We start from the raw sequence: 24,121 nt of genomic DNA, 5'->3' as shown, positions 1-24,121 counted from the left end.
GTTAAGGAATCAACTATTTGTTATATTGATAAAATGGCTTGTAACTAATTGCTGGTTATTCATACCAGCGCCTCACTGTTATACTAAATTTGCATCCATGTTGAACAATAGGGCATGATTCAAAGTCTACTGAACTTGAGGATACAACCTCAACTAGCAATTGAGGGCTTTTCAGTGGCATAATTCACTTGGATTTTAAGAAAGTGTCTGAAAATTCAATATGCCAGTTAGTGAAGAAGATTAAAGTTCTTGGAATTCATTCTAATTTAGCGAGCTGGACAGACAACTGGCTTGGCGATAAGAAGCAGATGGGATGAGATAGAAAAATCTGTCTGGAAACAGTGACTAGTTGAGTTACATAGAATCACATAGTAATTACAACACGGCAATATGCCACTCAGCCAGTCGGTGTTGCTGTTTTTCCTCCACACGAGTAATAGTCCTAATCACATATGCCCACAATGTTCTCATATTGCTTTATCCTCCTTTACTTCAACCTTATTCTTAAATATTGACATGGTGTCTGTTTCAATCCACTAACTCCAGTAGAGTATGTCACAGCCTCGCAACCTGCTATGTTAAAGAAAATTTCCCCTGCTCTTTGTACTAAATCTCTTATGTTGAATCTAATTTCTAGGCGCCCTTGTTCTAGGCCCTTCAATCACTGGAAAGTGTCTGTTTCCATCTTCTTTGCAAAGCTTTCAGTTATCCTGGTTACACTCTCTGGAACTCATTCCCTAAACCTCTGCCTTCCCAACTACTTTCCCTTTGCCACTTCCCTTCCTATTTTTAAAAGCTTCCTCAAAACCACTTTTTGACTTAAATTCAGTCGCCTCTTCCAATTATTCTAACAACTACTCACTCCATTCGCTGTGAAGCATCTTAATGCACTATATAAATGGGCTGCTTTGTTGTATGTTTTTGCATCCACTAGCAGCTGGATTGAAGCTTACATAGAACGCACAGCACAGCAACAGGCCATTCGGCCCAACAGGTCCATGCCGTGGGAGCCTCCTCCCACCCTTCTTCATCTAACCCCATCAACATATCCTTCTATTCCTTTCTCCCTCATGTGTTTATCTACCTTCCCCTCAAATGCATCTATGCTATTTGCCTCATCTACTCCTTGTGGTAGCGAGTTGCACATTCTAACCACTCTCTGGATAAAGAAGTTTCTCCTGACTTCCCTATTGGATTTTTTAGTGACTACCTTATATTTATGACTACCTTATATTTATGACATCTAATTCTGGTCTCTCCCGCAAGTGGAAACATCTTCTCTACGTCTACCCTATCAAACCCTTTCATAATCTTAAAGACACCTATCAGGTCACCCCTCAGTCTTCTCTTTTCTAGAGAAAAGAGCCTCAGACGGTTCAGTCTTTTCTGAAAGATATAACCTCTCATTTCTGGTATCATCCCAGTAAATCTTTTTTGCACCTTCTCCAGTGCCTCTATATCCTTTTTATAATATGGAGACCAGAACTGTTCACACTACTCCAAGTATGATCTAACCAAGCTTCAGAACAAGTTTAACAAAACTTCCCTGCTTTTCAATTCTATCCCTCTCGAAATGAACCCCAGTGCTTTGTTTGCTTTTTAAAAAAAAAAATGGCCTTATTAACCTGCGTCGCTACTTTTAGTGATTGTGTATCTGTACCCCCAGATCCCTCTGCTCCTCTACCCCATTTAGACTCTTATTATCCAAGCAGTGTGTGGCCTCTTTATTCTTCCTACCAAAAAGTACCACCTCACACTTACCTATATTGAAATTCATTTGCCAATTACACACCCATTCTGCAAGTTTACTAATATCTTCCTGTATTTTGTCCCAGTGCTCCTTGATATCAATTATACCCCCTAATTTACTGTCGTCTGCAAATTTTGAAATTGTACTTCGATTCTAGAGTCCAAATCATTTATGTAAATGGTGAACAACAGTGGTCCCAGCTCTGATCTTTATGGAGTATCACTTCCTACCTTTTGCCAGTCTGAGTAACCTTTAAACCCTATTCTCCATTTTCTGTTTTGTAGCCAGCTTGCTATCCATTTTGCTACCTGTCCCCTGACTCCACATGTTCTGACTTTAGTCATGAGTCTATGTAGTATCTTATTGAAGGCCTTTTGAAAATCCAAATATATTACATCTACATTACCCTTGTCTACCCTTTCTATTACTTCTTCAAATAATTCAATAAGGTTGATCAAACATGACCGTCCCTTTTGAAATCCGTGCTGACTATTATTTAATCATATTTTCGGTTCCTAGATGTTTTTCTATTATATCTTTGAGTAAGGATTCCATTATCTTTCCTACCACTGAAGTTAAGCTAATTGGTCTATAGTGCCTTGGACTTGTTCCATCTCCCTTTTAAAATAATTTCCCAAACTTTTTTCATTTATGACACTTAAACCAGAGAGATATAACTTTCAGTCAGTCAGTCTAGACTGGATTCAAACTTAGGACCTTGAAGAAAGACAAAACAAAAGAGTTGCAGTTCAGCTTCACTGATTTGGATTTCAATAGCAGGAGTGATACCTAAAATCAAGTGTATGCCAACTCTTACTCAATTTAGTAACGGTCAGAATTGAGAATTTTTTTTGACTCCCACACATTTGCTAGTAATTTGTTGTATGCAATTGACTGATTTTATAATTAATGCAGCAAATATCTTTTAGCATTCTAGTATGAATTGACACAGAAATGCAAAAATTATGTTCTCCAAATGGCAAATGATTATTTAGAGTAATACATTAATGCAGAATACTCAAGGAATAACCCAAAAACTGAGAGAAAAAAATAAGTTATTTTTTGATATTTAGCAGTAATGCTACTGAAATTCTTAAACTCAGTACAAGTTGTCAAGTTATGTCTACAGAGAAAACTTATTAGTTTAAAAATTAAGTGCCTCAGTTTCTTTTTACTTTCAGCAACTTGAGGATAAAATCATACTGATGAACAAGGCAGCCATTTGTGGTTTAAGAAAAAAAAACTGGTAAGTTAAAACTCTATTTTTAACCTCAGGAACTGATAGTAGGAAAAGACTCATATCTGCGAGTTTCTCCCAGAGTATTTTTGTGGGCTGCAGTTACTTTTCCACAACAAAATGAAAAATAACTTGATAAAATATTCCAAGAACAGCAAAACTTAAAGGAGAAGGATATTCAACTGAATCATAAGTCTAAAAGCTGTAAAGAGATGCTTGTACTGGTGTGTGTCATTCCTTGTGACTTTTTTATACTTCAAAATTACTGAAGACATCCTAGGATGAGAAGCACTATGCAGAACTGACCCCTGATGCAACATCTGAAGCCCCACTCAACTAATATTACAAATGGAAATGATGGGCTGTGGGTGGCACTTGTTATTTACACAAAAATGCAAACTCCAAGATTACTTCCAGTGATTTTAAGGCATAAAAACCAAAGAATGCAGAGATTTACATGTATATAAATCTCCCTTTAGAACTACATATTATTTCAGTAGATTACACTCCCCATTTTTACTGTATTCTTTAGTTTCAGAAAGCTACCAGCTCAAAGGGAAGTATCAAAACCCAGCACCTTTTGTGTGCAAATCAAGAAAATGTGGAAATCACCTAAAAATATATTGATCCAGAACTTGCTGCCAGAATAACAGTGAGTTTAATGGCACTCGCCGTTATTAATGTGTAAATCGTCCAGCAACTTGTGGTGCGGAAGAGATACCCCGTGAATTGTGCATCACAAGTTGCTGGACGATTTGCACTGCTCTGCAGTTAACCTTGTGGAAACTGCAGTTCGTCCTCAACCTCCCCGTGAGCTTCATGAAGTTGCTGCATTAGCACATTAATTGCCAATTAAACTTGCCACAGAAAGTTAGGGCTGGTACTTAACAGTGTAAGTACCTTTTTAATGAGGAGATTTATGTTCCTGCAATGCCAATCAACCACTCTAGCCCAGAAAGAGAACAATTTAAACTGTGGAGTCTCATTCCTACTGGTAGTAAAGTGTTTGAGATTTTAAATTTAAATATTTTTTTTTCTTACTTTTCCTTACTGTCTCCTTTTTCTCTCTGTTAATCCAATCTTTCTTTCTGTACCTCATTTGATTCTAATTCACCCTATTTCCATTTCCATCATTCCTCCGTTTCTTTCTCAATCCTTAAATCTCATCAGTTAATGAGATAGACTGTTGGTCCTGTTGTCCACTAAGGTCCCAGGTGCCCCCATTATCAGCTCGCACTTCCAGCAACTTATAGGGCAAAAAAAATTTGAGCTGAAGGGAGAGGGAAAAAGTCTAACGCGGCGAGATGCCCCACTCCAGCAAATTCTGGGCCATAGAAGTTTCGACACAAAAACAGGTTATTTGGCCCAACCAACCCATGTTAGCATTTACCCTCCTTGCGAGCAATCTGAATATTCACTTTTGGGTTTACAGGTTATGCAAATTATTTGAGGTAGAACTACCATTGTTTGTCCTACTGTGTTGTTTGCTTTATTTTATACTAACCTATATAGTGAAAGTAAAAACATATTTTGTATTTTTCAAATTCTCTTATTATAAGACCGTGTTTCACACAGATGAAAAATGTGCATCGCTGAAGAACTAAAATGGTTTTCCACAATTCCAAGAGTTCAAAGGAAAATTTTTAGTCACTTGTTGCACTAACACACTATCATGGAGATGGTCAGATATGACATTACACCATAACTGTCCAAACAGCAACTGCAGTTTCAATCCGTCCGTCTGTAGAGGGGGGGGGGGGGGATCACAGCAAGTGGAAAAGCACTGCAATTAAAAAATGGCTGTTCATACATAGATTAGGAACAGCATATGCAGCAGGTTGTTTATATTCTCCCTCGGTTAGGCATCGTGCATTGAGTGAGGAGGAACCTAAAGTGCGACAGGAAAGTAACGGAAGAAAGAAATTGACAAATGCAAGTAAACTACAGAAAGAAAAATATTTCCAACATCCTTAACTCATGCAAAATCCTTTAAGCTTCAACTCTGTGGAAAGGTATCCACGATGAGTACTATTACAAAGCTCTCACAAGCTGCATGAACAAATATCAGGCAAGGTGAGCACCAGGTTAAGTATCTCAATCAAGCAAAGAATACTATATCCATGTCACTGAGAATGCTGCCAATAGTATTCAAACGTCATGGAACGATAGAGAGCCTGCCAAAGATAATGTAATCCAATCTAACTGCTCCGCCTACACTGCAAGCACAGTGGATTCTATTCAGCTAAGTTAACAATATTGGTGCAACACATTAATTCTATGAATGCAATAGGATTTTTGTTTTAAATAAAGGGTCCATTACCCTATTTCCCTCTTGCAGCCCTCCCTTTTTTTAAAAAAAAAACAACTTTTGCCTTATGCTATTATCTCCTGGGGCATACATCACTTGCTGCTTAGAGAGCAGACTGGGAATCTGCTCCCTGGATTAAGTGAGCAGTCTAGGTGGAAACACCGTCTCATTTCCTTGCTTTCCTTCCTTTCACCCCACCCCCCACCCTACTCCAAAAGGAAACCAGAAGCACCTCCCAACATGTCTAAAATAAGGAACCCAGCAACATAAGAGAAATTAAACTTGTACTGCACCACCAGTAGAGCTGTGCATTGTTGCTATGAACACATCCTTGACCACATCATTAACCTTTAGTCGAATTTGTCCTGGTTGATTGGAATAAATGGTAAAGAAAACATAACGAAAGGTATGCCAGTAATGTGTTATTGCTAGCTTAGTGTTTTCCCTATGAATGGAAGTATTATTAGCACGGGAACAACGGTAGCATTGGTTCCAAATTAATATACTCCAGCTTTAAGGTTTATTCTTTAAATTGGTAATAGCAAAAGAACCTTTGCTTTCAGAGATTGTGCAAACATTCAGAAATCATCCAGAACTAATCATATTTGTAAATGCTAATTATATCATTTACTTTTAACATTATCACTGGGAGGTATTTTTTAAATTTAATATCTGCACATTTTGCACAAACATAAGAGTCCTGTGATTACACCAAATATTCTGAGCCCACCAGCATCACGCTGCAATGGTCTAAGTGGCAGCGCTAATCATAGTAGTGTTAATTTGGCAAATTCATGATTGGCATTGACTTTAATTGGGGGGGGGGGGGGGGGGGGGGCGTGGGGAGTTGAGCCATGAAAATTAACTGATCCACTGTTCGTGGCAAGGGAAGCAGCGGAGCAGTGCTAAAGTCCCAGGAAATGATGGCGTGGCATTTTTGCGCCGTAAAATGAGCCCTCTGAGCCCTGCAACGTAGATGCGCCATTACAATGGTGCAAGTCTCCAGGAAATTCTGGGCCATTGTTTTAATGGAATTAAGGTTTAGAAAAGATGGATTAGGATAAGGAAGAGCAACATTAAAAAAGTAAAATTTGGAGAGAAAGACAGAATGGGAAAAAATGTGGGAGAGAGATAAAAGGGTGGGCAGAACAGCAGCATTTAGAAGTATTTAAGTTTCTTAAGTGTTCTGCTTTTGTAGTTCAGGGTTAAGAAAACTACTCCTTATGATACCTGAGCAGCTTTACAACTATTATTTGTTGATTCAATGGGGGTGATTTTAAACCCCAGGAAAGGGGGGGGTGGGGGGAGTTGAAAATAGTTGTTTTTTGGGTCGTGACCGCAACCCGGCTTTATTTCCGGGTTTAACATCGGCGCGTAAAAGTACAGGCTTCCCACTGGGAATGCAAAGTCCAAAAATTTTGCAGTTGCAACCCAAGAAAACAACTATTTTCAACTCCCACCCGCCAGTTCTTGAGGTTTAAAATCACCCCCAATATCATTGTGCAATAGCTGAAAGCTTACAAAACTAGAGGAGAATGCCTTATCCTTAAGCCAGCCAGCAGTGTAGGAATTACATTTTCAATTTATTTTACCTAAACATATAAGCCCAGATCGGCATGTACTAAGCCCGTGTACTGAAACCTTAATGATAAAAAAAACTAAACATTTTGAAAGTTATGATTGCAGAACATTAAAACAGTAAAGGAAATCTCTGATAATGTACATCAGTTTCCACCATAGCATTGTATAAAAGAATTATATAACCAAAATCATGCATCCATTTTGAGAACTAAGCAAGAGTTGCATTACATGAAAAGACAACTCTTGCCAATTTTAAAAAGGAGAGCAGCTTTCTGGTAAACATTATACTTACAACTGGTAAAGAATCGTCGTCTTCCCAGCATTGTCTAACCCAACTATAATCACTTTATGTTCTGAAAGAGAAATAAATCAGCAGTGAGATTAACAAATTGCATAAAAATATAAATATTACTGTTTTATTTTATAAAATAAAAGATCAAATATTACATAAATTGCTGCTAGAAACTATATTAAGTTTTGTGAATATTCATCTGAAATGCTTTTGAGAAAGTTCTACGGCCGAGAGATATTGCAATTTGTTTTGCAGGACAATACTCTAAGTATATACTATCACTGCATCAGACATGGAGATCATTTCATTGAAAAGGATTAAGAATAATAGCCTTGAGATTTTGCAAAAATAGTTCACAACGGCCAAATTTTCAGTCCATAGTTTAAAGAACGTGTGCAGGAATTACAACAATTATTCATTCCTGTCTGGTGCAAAAATAAAACAGGAAAGGTGGCTCAACCGTGGCTTACAAAAGAAATTAGGCATAGTATTAGATCCAAAGAGGAGACATATAAAATTGCCAGAAAAAGTGGCAAGCCTGAGGATTGGGAGCAGTTTAGAATTCAGCAGAGGAGGACAAAGAGATTGATTAAAGAGGGGAAAGAGAGAGTATGAGAGTAAACTAGCAGGGAACATAAAAACTGACTGTAAAAGCTTCTATAAATATGTCCAGAGAAAAAGATTAGTGAAGACAAATGTATGTCCCTTAGAGTCAGAAATGGGGGAAATTATAATGGGGAACAAGAAATGGGGGAAAATTAAACACATACTTTGGTTCTGTGTTCACAAAGGAGGACACAAATAACCTCCCGGAAATGTTAGAGAACCAAGGATCTAGAGAGAGGGAGGAACTGAAGGAAACCAGTATTAGTAAAAAAAAGTGCTAGGGAAATTAGTGGGGCTAAAGGCTGACAAATCCCCAGGGCCTGATAATCAAATTCGAGAGACTCTGGAACAGTTCCGACAGATTAGAGGGTGGCAAATGTAACCCCACTATTTAAAAAAGGAGGGAGAGAAAAAACAAGGAATTACAGACCAGTTAGCCTAACATCAGTAGTGGGGAAAATGCTAGAGTCTATTATAAAGGATGTGATAACAGAACACTTGGAAGGCATTAACAGGATTGGACAAGGTCAGCTTGGGTTTATGAAAGGGAAATCATGCTTAACAAATCTACTGGAGTTTTTTTTGAGGATGTAACTGGTAGAATAGATAGGGGAGAACCAGTGGACGTAGTGTACTTGGATTTTCAGAAGGCTTTGATAAGGTCCCACACAAGAGGTTAGGGTGCAAAATTAAAGCACATGGGATTGGGGGAATATACTGGCATGGAGTGAGAATTGGTTGACAGACAGGAAACAGCGAGTAGGAATAAACAGGTCTTTTTCTGGGTGGCAGGTAGTGACTAGTGGGGTACCGCAGGAATCAGTGCTTGGGCCCCAGCCAGTCACAATATATATCAATGATTTGGATGAGGGAACTAAATGTAACATTTCCAAGTTTAGAGACGACACAAAGCTGGGGTGGGATCTGAGCAGTGAGGAGGATGCAAAGAGGCTCCAATGTGATTTAGGCAAGTTGGGTGAGTGGGCAAGAATATGGCAGATACAGTATAACATGGATAAATGTGAGGTTATCCACTCTGGTTGTAAAAACAGAAAGGCAGATTATCTGAATGGTGACAGATTGGGAAAAAGGGAGGTGCAACGAGACCTGGGTGTCCTTGTACACCAGTCGCTGAAAGCGAGCATTCAGGTGCAGCAAGCAGTTAGGAAGGCGAATGGTGCGTTGGCCTTCATTGCAAGAGGATTTGAGTACAGGAGCAGGGATGTCTTACTGCAGTTATACAGGGCCTTGGTGAGACTGTATCTCGAGTATTCTGTGCAGTTTTGGTCACCTTATCTGATGAAGGATGTCCTTGCCATGGAGGGAGTGCAACAAAGGTTTACCAGACTGATTCCTGGGATGGCAGGACTGACGTATGAGGAGAGATTGGGTTGACCAGGCCTATATTCACTGGAGTTTAGAAGAATGAGACGTGATCTCATTGAAACATATAAAATTCTAACAGGACTGGACAGACTAGATGCAGGGAGAACGTTCCCGATGGCTGGGGAGTCCAGAACAAGAGGTCACAGTCTCAGGATATGGGGTATGCCATTTAGAACTGAGATGAGGAGAAATTTCTTCACTCAAGAGGGTGGTGAACCTGTGGAATTCTCTACCACAGAAGGCAGTGGAGGCCAAGTCATTAGATGTATTCAAGAAGGAGATAGATATATTTCTTAATGCTAAAGGGATCAAGGGATACGGGGAAAAAGCAGGAACAGGGTACAGAGTTAGACGATCAGTCATGATCATTTTGAATGGCGGAGCAGGCACAAAGGCCGAATGGCCTACTCTTGCTCCTATTTTCTATGTTTCTATGATACTAGAATTCCGTATTGTATTTCAGCCAACTTAACCAGACAGCAGAAAACTTTCATTCAGGTTCAAAATTTTCAAATCAAACAAGTACATTTCTCATTAACACCATATGACTTGATATTCAAATTTAAGGCAATTGAATATCATGGCTATAAATCTTCTAGGTTATGAGAGTTACAGTGTAGCAGGTAGCTGTTTCTATATAACAATATACACTGCCCTCAAAATGGAATACTATGGAGATATGGGGCATGATTTTACATGGAGCCAGGAAGGTAGCGAGGGCTGGGGGAGGGGGGTAAAATCGGACACAAAACCAGGAAAGTAAAGTTGGCGGGTTGCAATCTGTGATCAAGGCCTAATTGACAGCAATAAATTTTACTACCAGGTTTCATGCCTGGCTGGCTGGCTGCTGGAATCAGAGGAGCGTGGGAGAGATCGTGGGCCGTGGAGGTGATCAGGTCAGCAGAGAAGGTCAAAGTCGGCCAGAGAAGGTCAGAATAGGTCGGAGTCAGCAAAGAGAGAGTATGGGAATAGACTGGCGGCTAACATAAAAGGGAATCCAAAAGTCTTCTATAGCCATATAAATAGTAAACGGGTAGTAAGAGGAGGGGTAGGTCAATTAGGGACCAAAAAGGAGATCTACGCATGGAGGCAGAGGGCATGGCTGAGGTACTAAATGAGTACTTTGCATCTGTCTTTACCAAGGAAGATGATGCTGCCAAAGTCACTGTAAAAGAGGAGGTCATTGAGATACTGGATGGGCTAAAAACTGATGGAGGAGGTACTAGAAAAGATAGCTGTACTTAAAGTAGATAAGTCGCCCGGCCCAGATGGGATGCATCCTAGGTTGCTGAGGGAAGTAAGGGTGGAAATTGCAGAGGTGCTGGCCATAATCTTCCAATCCTCCTTAGATATGGGGGTGGTGCCAGAAGACTGGAGAATTGCAAATGTTACACTCTTGTTTAAAAAAGGGTGTACAGATAAACATGGCAACTACAGGCCAGTCAGTTTAACTTCAGTGTTGGGGAAACTTTTAGAAACGATAATCCGGGGCAAAATTAGTAGTCACTTGGACAAGTGTGGATTAATTAAGGGAATCCAGCAGGAATTTGTTGAAGGCAAATCATGTTCAACTAAATTGATAAGAGTTTTTTGATGAAGTAACAGAGAGGGTTGATGAGGGCAATGCGGTTGATGTTGTGTATATGGACTTTCAAAAGGTATTTGATAAAGTGCCACATAATAGGCTCATCAGCAAAAATTCAAGCCTGTGGAATAAAAGGGGCAGTGGCAGCATGGATACGAAATTGGCTAAGTGACAGGAAACAGAGTGGTGGTGAATGGTTGTGGGATTGGAGGAAAGTGTACAGTGGTGTTCCCCAGGGGTCGGTACTAGAGCCACTGTTCTTTTTTTATATATAATGGCTTGAACTTGGGTGTACAGGGCACAATTTCAAAATTTGCAGATGACACAAAACTTGGAAGGGTAGTAAGCAGTGAGGAGGATAGTAATAGACTTCAAGAGGACATAGACAGGCTGATGGAATGGGCGGACACATGGCAGATGAAATTTAACGCAGCGAAATGCAAAGTGATACATTTTGGCAGGAAGAACGAGGAGAGGAAATATAAACTAAATGGTACAATTCTAAAGGGGGTGCAGTACCAGAGAGACCTGGGGGTAAATGTGCACAAATCTTTGAAGATGGCAGGACAGATTGAGAAAATGGTTTAAAAAAGCATATGGGATCCTGGGCTTTATAAATAGAGGCATAAAGTACAAGAGTAAAAGGAAGGGGAGTCTATAACGAGGGGGCATAGATTTAAGGTGAGAGGGGAGAGATACAAAAGGGTCCAGAGGGGCAATTTTTTCACTCAAAGGGTGGTGAGTGTCTGGAACGAGCTGCCAGAGGCAGTAGTAGAGGCGGGTACAATTTTGTCTTTTAAAAAGCATTTGGACAGTTACATGGGTAAGATGGGTCTAGAGGGATATGGGCCAAGTGCAGGCAATTGGGACTAGCTTAGTGGTATAAACTGGGCGACATGGACATGTTGGGCCGAAGGGCCTGTTTCCATGTTGTAACTTCTATGATTCTATGAAGTTATGTTGAACCTTTATAAAATACTGGTTTGGCCACAACCGGAGTATTGTGTCCAATTCCGGGCACCACACTTTAGGAAGGATGTGAAGGCCTTTGAGAGGGTGCAGAAAAGATTTACTAGAGTGGTTCCAGGGATGAGGGACTTCAGTTACGTGGGTAGACTGGAGAAGCTGGGGTTGTTCTCCTCACAGCAGAGAAGGTTAAGAGGAGATTTGATAGAAGACTTTAAAATCATGAAGGGTTTAGGTAAAGTAAATAAAGAGGAACTGTTCCCATTGGCGGAAAGGTCGAGAACCAGAGGACACAGATTTAAGGGATTGGCAAAAGAACCAAAGGCGTCGTGAGGAAAAACTTTTTTTACGCAGCGAGTACTAACGATCTGGAATGCGCTACCTGAATGGGTGGTGGAGGCAGATTCAAACGTGGCTTTCAAAAAGGAAGTGGATAAAATATTGTAGGGCTACGGGGAAAGAGTGGGGGAATGGGACTAACTGGATTGCTCTTACAAAGAGCCGGCACGGGCTCAATGAGCCGAATAGCCTCCTTCCGTGCTGAAACCATTCTATGAGTCAGCGGAGAGGGTCAGAATCGGTGGAGAAGGTCGGAGGCCAGCAGATATCCACCATCTGGGGGGGGGGGGGGGGGGGCAGGGGGCGGCCCAGGTGAGCTTGTTGAGCCTGGATGAAGCATTCCTGCTCCACTGGGCCTGCAAGCAGTGCAATAAAGACCTCACCTCGTGGATCTGGCCCTTCTCACCTGCTTTCATCGGACGGGAATCAGAAGCGATGGAAAACCCGTGCAGGTAAGGTTAAATTCATTTTACCTTTTTAATACACAAAAAATTAAGTGCCTCAACTATCACAATGAGGTACATTGCTCCTTTAACAATCGGCCCGCCGATACAAAGTGGGGACGAGACTTCCAGATTTCAAATGTCCGTGCACATCCAAACACGCCTAGGTTGTACCCGGAAGTGGGCGTGTTGGAGCCGGGTTGCGGTACCACTTCAAAAAAAAACTAATTTTTACCTTCTACCCACCCCTTCTTTGGGGTTAAAATTACCCTCATGAAGTTTTGTGAAATGTACAAAATAGATATTAATAAGGCTTGAAATCCACACTTCTCTACTGATCAATACGAAGTAGGCAACTGGAGTGCAACTGGTACATGGTTACCAAAATTCACACACAAAGGAACCTTCTCGTGAAACTACTTCAGATAGAAAAAAAAACTTGCATGTAAAGCAACAAATGTATTCCCAGTTTCTATGACACCATCGAGATCAGCATTTCTGGTGTGGACCAGAGGCTTCTGTCAACTACCAGTCCTGCAGCCTTTACTCTCAACCTTATAATGAGTGAATTGTATTAGATGTCACTACATGCAATAGCCTATAATAATGGCATGTTATACTACTATAACTACAACAAAAAGTATTGTTTACTGCTATCACAAAGCTTTTTAAACAAACAAAAAACTCCTAGTTGTTGTAGAAATATGAGCCTTTTTCAGTAAATAGCAAACTTTTGCTTCTACTAGCATTGTTCCCTCATCTGCCCATCATAATCTATACATACAAGATGCTGTAACACCAGTAATTGTGAAGCATCAGCAATGCTCCTGATTATGATATTCATTGTATAACTTTGTGATAATCAATTTTGAAAATGTTTACTAAAAATGACCAGTTTGCCATTTTTGATCATTGCAATTGTCCAACCTTGCTATGTTGCTAATCACAGATATATTAGAAGAGATTAACTATGCCAACATTTTCTAGAACAAAGTCTGTCACTACAAGGTTCATACAATACTGTTGCGATAGCCAGCCATGCACTGCAATTGAAACTACTTTTATACTTAATCATACTAAACACAAATGTATACTCCCCACCAAATAAAAACAGAAAATGCTGGGATACATTGCAGATACATCAGCATCTATAAAGTGAAAAAATAGGCTATTTTGGTTATACACTGTCGCTAACATTCATTTATGTATTTTGTACAGAACAGGTAGGAGTGCATTTCAAAGTGGGTACACAACTTGGAGTTCAGGTGACAGTGCAACTCAGTACATGATAGCATCCAAAGTGAGTCAATACTGGGTAATATACTCCTAGCTTTGTGCTACCCAATGAGCAGAAAATAAAGATCAATACTGAACAAAAGAGGTGTGAACAACTTTAAAATGATTGCTCTTTTCATACTCGGCCCAGCACACATACTTAAATTCACAAATAATGTAGTTTTATTACCATTGTCTGCAGCTTAATGAATTACAGAGCAAAACATTCCTAATCAGAATATTCTTTAGTCTGTCATTATTGAAATGTAACACTAAACAAAAATATACTAACAATAACTTTAAAATCTGGCTGCTACTTCAAAATGTAGAACATTTGGGCAGAGCTGATTAAAGCATCTTATTGCAGTCAGCTATCTGAATATGCCACATTACTTTTTACATGATGTGGAGATGCCGGTGATGGACTGGGGTTGACAATTGTAAACAATTTTACAACACCAAGTTATAGTCCAGCAATTTTATTTTAAATTCACAAGCTTTCGGAGGCTTCCTCCTTCGTCAGGTGAAGCATCAGCATCGGTCACCTGACGAAGGAGGAAGCCTCCGAAAGCTTGTGAATTTAAAATAAAATTGCTGGACTATAACTTGGTGTTGTAAAATTGTTTACTTTTTACAAACAGAGCAGCAGAAAATATGCCTCAAAAGTCCAAACAGCAGGTTCACAAATAATTTTTAAAATGTGGCCGAATGCATATGTATTGTTCTAAAGAAAAAGTGGAGAAAAAAAAACTCTTGAAAATTACAATGCAAATAAAAACTTAAGAAAATGATTAGGATAACTAGATAGCCCAAAATATTTGTTTTAAAGTATTGGGAAGCAAGCTCAGGCTCAGTAGCTCTTCAAAAAAATAAACAAATAACCCCTAAAAATACCATGTAACCCTTACCACTACTGTCCAACAGCATGCATCTCAGCCCCCTAACTTTTGGTAAATCTTTTGTGCTCATCAGGTAGCAGAATATTTTTTTAAAAGCCTGCTATAGAGCAATGTTCTCTCTATTCTGGCCCCACTTGAGAACAAATTCCACCCAACTGCATCAGTATGAATATTTCCATTTCCCACACTGTCCATCCTTGTGGCCCCAGTAGCATTGTTAATCTAATGCCAAATTAGGGGCAGCTCTGTGCTGTGGGCCTATGCCCACCAATAACTGGACCCAAACTGCTGACTCATTTTACTTAAAACCCTTGCAGCCAGCACAGAGAGATGGTAGACATCATATTTTTTTTATTCGTTCATGGGATGTGGGCGTTGCTGGCAAGGCCGGCATTTATTGCCCATCCCTAATTGCCCTTGAGAAGGTGGTGGTGAGCCGCCTTCTTGAACCACTGCAGTCCGTGTGGTGGCGGTTCTCCCACAGTGCTGTTAGGGAGTTCCAGGATTTTGACCCAGCGACAATGAAGGAACGGCGATATATTTCCAAGTCAGGATGGTGTGTGACTTGGAGGGGAACGTGCAGGTGGTGTTGTTCCCATGTGCCTGCTGCTCTTGTCCTTCTAGGTGGTAGAGGTCGTGGGTTTGGGAAGTGCTGTCGAAGAAGCCTTGGCGAGTTGCTGCAGTGCATCCTGTGGATGGTACACACTGCAGCCACTGTGCGCCGATGGTGAAGGGAGTGAATGTTTAGGGTGGTGGATGGGGTGCCAACCAAGCGGGCTGCTTTATCTTGGATGGTGTCGAGCTTCTTGAGTGTTGTTGGAGCTGCACTCATCCAAGCAAGTGGAGAGTATTCCATCACACTCCTGACTTGTGCCTTGTAGATGGTGGAAAGGCTTTGGGGAGTCAGGAGGTGAGTCACTCGCCACAGAATACCCAGCCTCTGACCTGCTCTTGTAGCCACAGTATTTATATGGCTGGTCCAGTTAAGTTTCTGGTCAATGGTGACCCCCAGGATGTTGATGGTGGGGGATTTGGTGATGGTAATGCCATTGAATGTCAAGGGGAGGTGGTTAGACTCTCTCTTGTTGGAGATGGTCATTGCCTGGCACTTATCTGGCACGAATGTTACTTGCCACTTATGGGTGAGTTCCCACCCAGCTCCAAGAAAGAGAAAGGAAGAGAGGGTGTTTAAGTGTACCATAGCATTGTGTACAAAGTAGATTACATTTCATTAAGGAATATTTTCCTACACAAGATATACAACTTATATCGACTGGACCTGCACGGAACATTCTTGATAGAAACAGAGGACTCTTTTAAAGCATTGGCGTGCCTTGCAATCCAGCATCCAAAAGCAGTCTTAACAAAAATTTATAATGGGCCGGAAATTGCTTTTAAAATAACGGTGAACCGAACAGCATTATTAATGGTGAAATCGAAGAACAAGTTCCTGCGACTGCGCAGTCAAACACAGAAATCCGGAACTTGCTCTTCCTGATTCTCTGGTGATCTGTCAGCTTCGTGTTAAAGGGACCTCATGGTTGCAATCAATGGACCAACACCAACTTGCTGCACTTCCCAGCTGGAAACGATCTAATCTTGCCACAAAAAAGCTATGCTGAGTTTTTTTTTTAAGGTGTAAACTAAGTTTTGACAGTATGGTACGTCTTGATGACTGCCAAACAACCTCTCTGGCACTAAAAATTAACTTCTTAAAATTTGGAGTCTCATTACTCCTGATTTTAATAGTTTTTGGACACTTCAAAAAAAAATTTCAATTAAAAAATGTAAATTTTTTAAAAAACTTTTTCTTTCTGTCTCTTTTATCTGAGTCTTTTAATCTTACCCTCTTCATTTTGCTTTCTCTACATCATTTTATTATACTTTATCGGGCACATCCGGGTTGTCAGTTTGCGCAGCTTGTGAATGAACTGCAGTTCCTGGTTCTCACAGCGTAGCTTGCTTCAAGCTGATTGGTTGAGGCGCCTTAGCAATCTTTTCACCACTCAGAGCCCGGGAAAGAACGCCAATCTTATCTGAACTCGCAGTTCAAGGAGGTTGCTGCCAAAAAGAACGCGGTAATTTAGTGGCCGACTTTAAATCTAATGAGCAGCGAGCACTGTTGGTTCGCTGCTCAGAACAATTTCTGGCCCAATACTTATTTATGGAGAGTCTAATCCCTGAAACACTATAGAACTACCGTATTTGGAGGGAGAAAGGGGAGAGGCCCAATTACATCCAACTGGGCAGAGTCCCTCAAATAAATGCTGCCACATACAGTAACTTTGCAATCTCAACAATGTAAAGTAGTGTTAGTCTTCCTGAAACATCCCTAAATACTTAACGACAAACAGCTACACAATGCTTTAGCACACCCTCGTAACATCCCAACATATCTACGGCCAATGGATTACTTTTGAAATGCAGTCACTCTTGTGATGTAGGCAAATGTGGCAGCCAACTTGCGCACAGCATGGTCTCACAAACTGCAAATGAATGAATCAAGATCATATGTTGAGGGAGGAATATTGGCCAAGACAAGCAGGAGAACTTCCTCCTCTTCAAATAATAACGTAGGATCTTTTACATCATTTGAGCAGGCAGGTAGTACCTCAATTTAATATATCAGAAAAACAGCACCTCAGTACTGAGGGAGTGGTGTATTGCCTGAGGTGTCAGTTCAGATATGTACTCAAGTCCAGAGGGGAACTTGAACCCACAGCCTAGACGCAAACGCGAGTTAAAGGAATACTCCAAACTTAAAGAAGCAGGCTTCAATGCTAACACAAAGTTTGAAAGTTGCACATTTCCTATTGTTTCTAAAGTTATTTTCTAAGTACACACACAAATCAAGTCTATGGTAGCTACTGCAATCAAGACTGCCTGATCCATATTGTTCCCCCAAAGTAGATGTTAGCAGTGACTGCAAAACACTGGCATATCACCCAATAGCTATCTTTAGAGTTGTAATTCAAGGTGATGCAGACTTCGTGTAGTGTTCCATTTCAGACACACCTTAGTAATTTCAGAAGAGAAGAAATTAAATACGTGGACAACCTGGCAGACTACTTTCAATCACTAGTAAGTCCTGTTCATTTGAATTTTAAAGTTTAGCCTGAAGTATTACAAATCCATTTTTGCCTATAAAAAATAAACTTTTTCTAGTCTTATCCTCCTTTCTATGTAGAGGTAACAACCATCGTAGCTACGTGAAAAATTCCCTTCTAAAGATGGTTAACAAACTCCCATTCCCTATAAAACATTAAAAACAGTAATTAACCCGAACAATCCCATCTCCTTTTCCCCAGATTAGGCAGACTGACAGACACAATAGGCAAAATTATCACTCATCACGGTATTATTTGAAAAATCATGAGTGATGGAGCAGGTTTGAAAACTGTCCTTATAACTCAGGTTTAAATTCAATCCAGAATGATTGCATGACATCTGCCAAATGTCACTTCAGTCCACAACACAAAACTGTCCACAGATAAGTCTCACTTAACACAAATGGCTGGTGTTAGAAACTGATGTCACACACAACCAATGGGGAGTTCAGTTCAGAGGTTGCATATCAAGACTGAACTAATCCTTACAATATCGGATCCAAGAATGCTGATGTTGAATGGATGCTAAAAGTAGAAAACTCATTTTAAAACATTCTTGGCTTGATAAGCAAAAATATTTAACGTATTACACCAGTGGTTTATGCAAAATAAACCAAGTGGTTCAGTGCTATTCCTTTCACAAATCATGCTATAGGTGCCATTTAGTGGTTTACTTTCCATAAACCATCAACCACAAGATGTGTTTGAGTAATCATACCCATGTAACTTTTCTAACATACACTGCTGTTCCCTTTTGTCTAACATTAATGGCGCTTAACAATTGATGCATGCCAGTCAAAATTGAAGGATTTAAAATTTGTGATTCAAATCACGGCCAGTTTAGCAAGTGATAATAAGTTACTAGAAGTTACAGTGTATAGATTGTTTTTGTCCTTTTAATGCCTTTAGATTGCCTCACTGATGATCTTTTATATCCACCAGTTTTCTGCTTTTCCAAGAAGCAATTTGCACAACATACAACCCATGAATTTCCTCTTTGTAATTACTATAACTTATTTATCCCCCTTTTTTATGTGTTCAACATTATTGAAGGTTTCTTGTCTTTCAGTTCTGAAGGAACACCACCCAAAATGTTAACCTATCTTTTTACAGATGCTAAGGGACATGTGTATTTCCAGCATTTTACACTTTTTATTTAGCAGAATCACAACATGATTATTTCCATCACTAAGTACAGCTCCTTTATTGTAACAAATTCTGATTGTGGGAACAATATATTGATATAAACTATCTTCCCAATTGAAAGTTAACTTACATAGTACAGGTCCCTTGAGAAATTTTACCCAAGCCTTTTTTTTCCAATATGGTCTTCTAGCTCACAAACCGATGATGGCTGACCTAACGCCAAACATGTTACGTGACCTCCTGGAGGAGTTCTCACACCACTTGAGTTTGACATGTGACATATAACTCCACTGTGGGAGGAGGTGGGTGAAGATGGGTTTGAAAAGTGCTCAAGTAATCCGATAGACTTCCTGCCCACTTAAAAGACAGTTGTCGGGAGAACAGAGCTCTCTCATTTGGGCTAAATGCAATCCGCAGCCTGCAATATAACTCAGGTATTACCAGCTGCACTTTGCAGTGTACAGCTACTAGGCTGTGACCAGCCTGTGTAATAAACCTGCAGATTTACTGCAATTCTTGAAAAATAAGCAAAGCTACACACAATTAGTAACCAAAAATCTTATAAACTGTTTAAAAATATGCATTCTCCAATCTTCTGCCATCCATCCCCTCAAAAAAGTGTGATAGAACTGCTCAAAAAAAAATCTAGCTGCACAGAACTTCAGAAAGTGCACACACTTGCACTGTATTGCAAAACAGAGCTGCTCTTATCTATTTTGCCACATAGGCAAAAACCTAGTACAGTCCTTCCATTTTACACAGTCTTGCTAGTCATTTTGGTTTTTTGTATTTATGAACATTACTAATATAGAATACAATACTGCAGAGTTTTATTTTCTGCCTCATTAGTACTCAGTTAAGTTCTGCACTATAAAGGGAAGAAAAAATATCTATAGTCTACTTTAGGGAATGCCAGAGTACATACAACAAAATTATCTTTAATGCTGCACAGGGCCAAATGTAGCCATTTTTAACAGATATTTGATTATATTCCCTGGATATGTAGAAGGTTAAGGAGTGATTTGATTGCGATGTTTAGAATTTTGAAGGAATTGATAGGGTAGAGAGAGGGAAAGTTTTTCCGCCGGCAGGAGAGTCTAGGTCAAGGGGACATAACCTTAAAATCAGAATCAGGCCATTCAGGAAAGAAGTTAGGAAACACTTCTTCACACAAAGAGTGGTTGAAGTGTAGAACTCTCTCCCACCTTATTATCCAAACAGTATGTGGCCTCCTTATCCTTCCTACCAAAATGCACCACCTCACACTTATCAATAATGAAATTAATTTGCCAATTACATGCCCATTCTGCAAGTTTATTAATGTCCTCTTGCATTTTGACACATTCTTCCTTTGTATTAACTACATCCCCCAATTTGGTGTCATCCACAAATTTTGAAATTGTACTTCCGATTCCCGAATCCAAATCGTTAGAGTAAATTGTGAACAACTGTGGTCCCAGCACCGATCCCTGAAGAACACCACTTCCCACCTGTTGCCAATCTGAGTAGCTACCCTTAACCCCGACTCTCTTCTCTATTTTGTAGCCAGCTAGCTATCAATTCTGCTACCTGTCCTCTGTCTCCACATTCTCTGACCTTAGCCATGAGTCTACAATGCGGTACCTTATCAATCAGCCATGATCTCACTGAATGGCAGAACAGACTCAAGGAGCTGAATGGCCTACTCCTGTTCCTATGTTCTTAATATACTGAGGACTTCTTACTCAGCCAAGTCATAAATTTTAAGAAATATTCTGACCGAGTTTAACTAAAATATAAAACGTCCCAGGCATTTATACAGTAGCTAGTCACGACCAAATAACACTTTTTTCACGAACTACTTTTTGATGAATGCAAGCTACACCATATAACCAGGTTGCATACCATTGCTCTCTCTGTTTGTTCCCACTGATTTTTTTTTTAAAAGTCTGAAAACTAGAAACTAATACACAAACACTTCACAAAAACAAATATACAGAAATAATAAAAAGTATATAATAGTCCACAGCCATACACCAGAGGAACCAGAACCAAAAATCAAACCAAAATCACCACTTTACACACCAAATCACTGCATACACCAATAGTAATCCTATATGATATCCACAGATACAAGACAAGTCTTCCATATTTTGCTTTTACCATTTTTTCCAAAATTTAACATTAACTCACCATTGTACAAGTAGAAAATATGTTATGATGCATGTAAACTCATAGAACCTGTCAGACATAGCACATCCTAAAATTAGGTGCAGTCTGGTCTACTTGTCATTTAAATGCTGAATTGCACTTGAACCCACATGATACCACAACAATATACACTTAAAACAGAATCAGGAAAATGTTAGGAATGAGATTCATGATCAAAAAGTAAAGTTTTTTTTCTAATCAAACTGATAAAAAGCAGAGTAATTTTTATTTTTCCAAAATGAGATCCATCAAAACAGGACACATTATTAAACCAAACTGAGCATGTCCAATGTTACAAATGAAAGTGGATGGGTCAGATGTTGTCAATGAGATGAAGTGAAGTGGTTCTGAAAATAAAAACAGAAAAAGCTGGAAATACTCAGGTCAAGCAGCATCTCTGGAAAAACAGATGTCGATATTTCACATCTTAGATCCTTCCTCAGGAATGGAAGACATTACAGATGAACAGCATTTAAAAAGGAAAAGAACAAGAGAACATTAAAGTGGAAAAAACACACACAGGAAAAAGAAATAAAATTACTTTGTGAAGTGCCTTGCACAGAGAACAGGAGGTTTAAATAAAAAGTGATAGTAGTAGGAGAAATAAAAGAAATATACAAGACTAAGTGTACAAATAGCTAAAGAGGGAAGTATGAAAAATCAGCAAAATAAGACGGAGTGCAGCTAATAGATTTTTCAAATAAATCTTGAGTAAGATTAGATATCAGATATAAATGAGACTCAATGCATCTGAAATTATAAGTGAGTGAATTAAACTAGATGGATCTTATATAAATGAGATTGAGTGAATAGCCTGGATATGCCCAATATTATAAATAAGACTGAGGCCGATTTTGGAAACAAATAATGAGTAAAACTGAATTAATCTGATAGGATTGATATTAAGTGAGAGAATAAATGGTTCTGAAATAGTGACAATGAATGAATCAGATATATAAATGACGAAGTGGGACTGCGTGTGGCAGATATTCTATTTGAGACTAAGTTATCGAGGCTTTGATTCCAAGTAAATTAAGAGTGAGACTGGGTAAAACCAAATGAGGCCGAGTGAGTGAGACTGGGTCTGGTATGAATGAGTTGAGTGAGTCTGCTATGGACACTGAGACGCCCCCTGTCCTCTCAGGCAGTTTACCCGCTGATCTGGGCCCACCTTGGTGGTTGAAGAGTCTCCAGAGTTTGGTGAAGAGGATTCCCATTCTCCAGGCAGACGGTCTCGCCAGAGACAGGTCCGGTAAAGCCCGGGGCCTCCTGTCAGCGGACTGGATACAGCAGCAGCGGCGGCGGTGGTGGTGGTGGCGGTGGTGGTGGTCCGGACTCTAGCGTGAGCCCTTCTCGGTGTAGCAGCGACAGTGCGAGTCCACAAGCAGCGGCCGCCGTGCACTTTCCTAACAGCGGCTGCTGATCAGCGACGTGTACCCCACAGGAAGAGCCATCACCCCAGGCTAAGGCAGACTGTCGCGACCGACCTCTCGCTCCGTCTCATCGACCAGCGCCGAGCGCTGGGCACAAACCGCACCTGCGCACTAACCCTGGCTCCTTGCATTAAACCGCACATATCACGCCTGCGCAGTAAACAGCTAACGCAGCTGCGCCTGCGCACTGAGCCCCGTTTACGCACATACGCACGGGGTGAGGGGCGTGCGCACTCGCACTACCCACAAATCGCCCCCCCCCCCGGGAGAGCTCAACAGCGCTCTCCCTGTTTAGTGGTGAATCCAAGGAGCAAGTTCCCGCGTTCGCACATGCGCACTAAAAGGCGGAAATCGTGAGCTTGCTCCTATTGGTTTGCAGGGATTTGAGAGCTGCGAATTAAAGGGCCATCGCACCCTGCAATCATTGAAATCACTGAAAAATTGCAAACTTGCTCACCCGCCCAGCTGGAAAGTAACTAATCACCCCACCAAAAGGCAAGCTTAAAAATACCAGGTCTAAACTAAATTTTAAAAGCGCGATAATTCTTTACGGCTGTCAAACAACTAAAAATTAAATTTCAAAAATGTGGAGTCTCATCCTCATTTTAATAGTTTTTGGTCATTTAAAAAAAGCACAAAAACATTTTTAATTTTTTTTTAAACTTTTCTGTCTCTTTAATTTAATTAAATTATTTCTTTACCATGACTTCCAGAATACTAACTTTAAATGAATGAAGTCTGCTTGTGGGCGTGACTTCCCTTCCTGACAGATTTTGTGGGCGTGTCTTCTATTCTCTCAGACTGTTCCATGCGCGTCACCGTACCCTGCTCAGAGGCTGAGTTGATAGCGCACAATTTTTTTAAAGTTCAAAATCAAGCAAGTGGACGCCACGGAGCCCGCAGTAAGTACATTTGTTAATTTAATTCGCAGGAGCTGCAGCGATCATTGCCATGCCGCTCTGTGCCAATTCTTGCCCAATGTGTACTTGTGCATTGAGCCAAGTTGAGACATTGAGGGACTGGCACAGAATGGGTTTAGGAGCTGTTATTGCTGATGTGACGTCTGCTCATTTTACACATTTAACATAGTGTGATTTATCAACCCATGATATTTAACATTTTATTGGCTGGCCCAGGCGAGCCAAGGCTGTTGGTGCAGGACACAACCAACATTGAAGAGAGCAGGAGAGAAGGCAAAGTAAAAGAAAGACTTGTATCTACATATAGCACCTTTCGCAACCTGGGAATGTCCCAAACTGCTTTACAGCCAACAAAGTACTTGTTGAAGTGTAGTCACTTGCTCCATGTTTGAATCCCTCCAATCAGGTTTCCACTCCTGATACAGTACTGAAACAGCCCTTATCAAAGTCACAAATGACACCCTATGTGACTGTAACCATGGTAAACTCTCCTGCTCATCCTTCTTGACCTGTCTACAACCTTTGACATAGTTGGCCACACCATCCTCCTCCAACGCCTCTCCTTCATTGTCCAGCTGGGTGGGACGACCCCCGCCTGGTTCCATTCTTATCTATCCAGTCATAGCCAGAGAATCATCTGGTTTCTCTTTCCACTCCC

The 24,121-nt window shown here is 40.3% G+C and overlaps 1 protein-coding gene across 1 annotated transcript in view; it reads right to left on the bottom strand.

Annotated features, from left to right (window-relative positions):
• arl5a (ADP-ribosylation factor-like 5A) overlaps window positions 1–22,677 on the bottom strand; it is a 45,675-nt gene extending 22,998 nt beyond the window's left edge. Inside the window, exons 1-2 of the mRNA XM_067987135.1 lie at window positions 22,282–22,677; window positions 7,169–7,229 (exon numbers count right to left, since the gene is read on the bottom strand). Of these exons, the coding sequence (XP_067843236.1) occupies window positions 7,169–7,229; window positions 22,282–22,327 (107 nt within the window). The 5' untranslated portion in view covers window positions 22,328–22,677. The remainder of the gene's footprint in view (window positions 1–7,168; window positions 7,230–22,281) is intronic.
• Between the last annotated feature and the right edge of the window lie 1,444 nt (window positions 22,678–24,121).

Source organism: Heptranchias perlo, chromosome 7 (genome assembly GCF_035084215.1).
Source record: "Heptranchias perlo isolate sHepPer1 chromosome 7, sHepPer1.hap1, whole genome shotgun sequence".
Classification (NCBI taxonomy): Eukaryota; Metazoa; Chordata; class Chondrichthyes; order Hexanchiformes; family Hexanchidae; genus Heptranchias; species Heptranchias perlo.
This window is presented reverse-complemented; position numbering and strand designations above follow the sequence as displayed.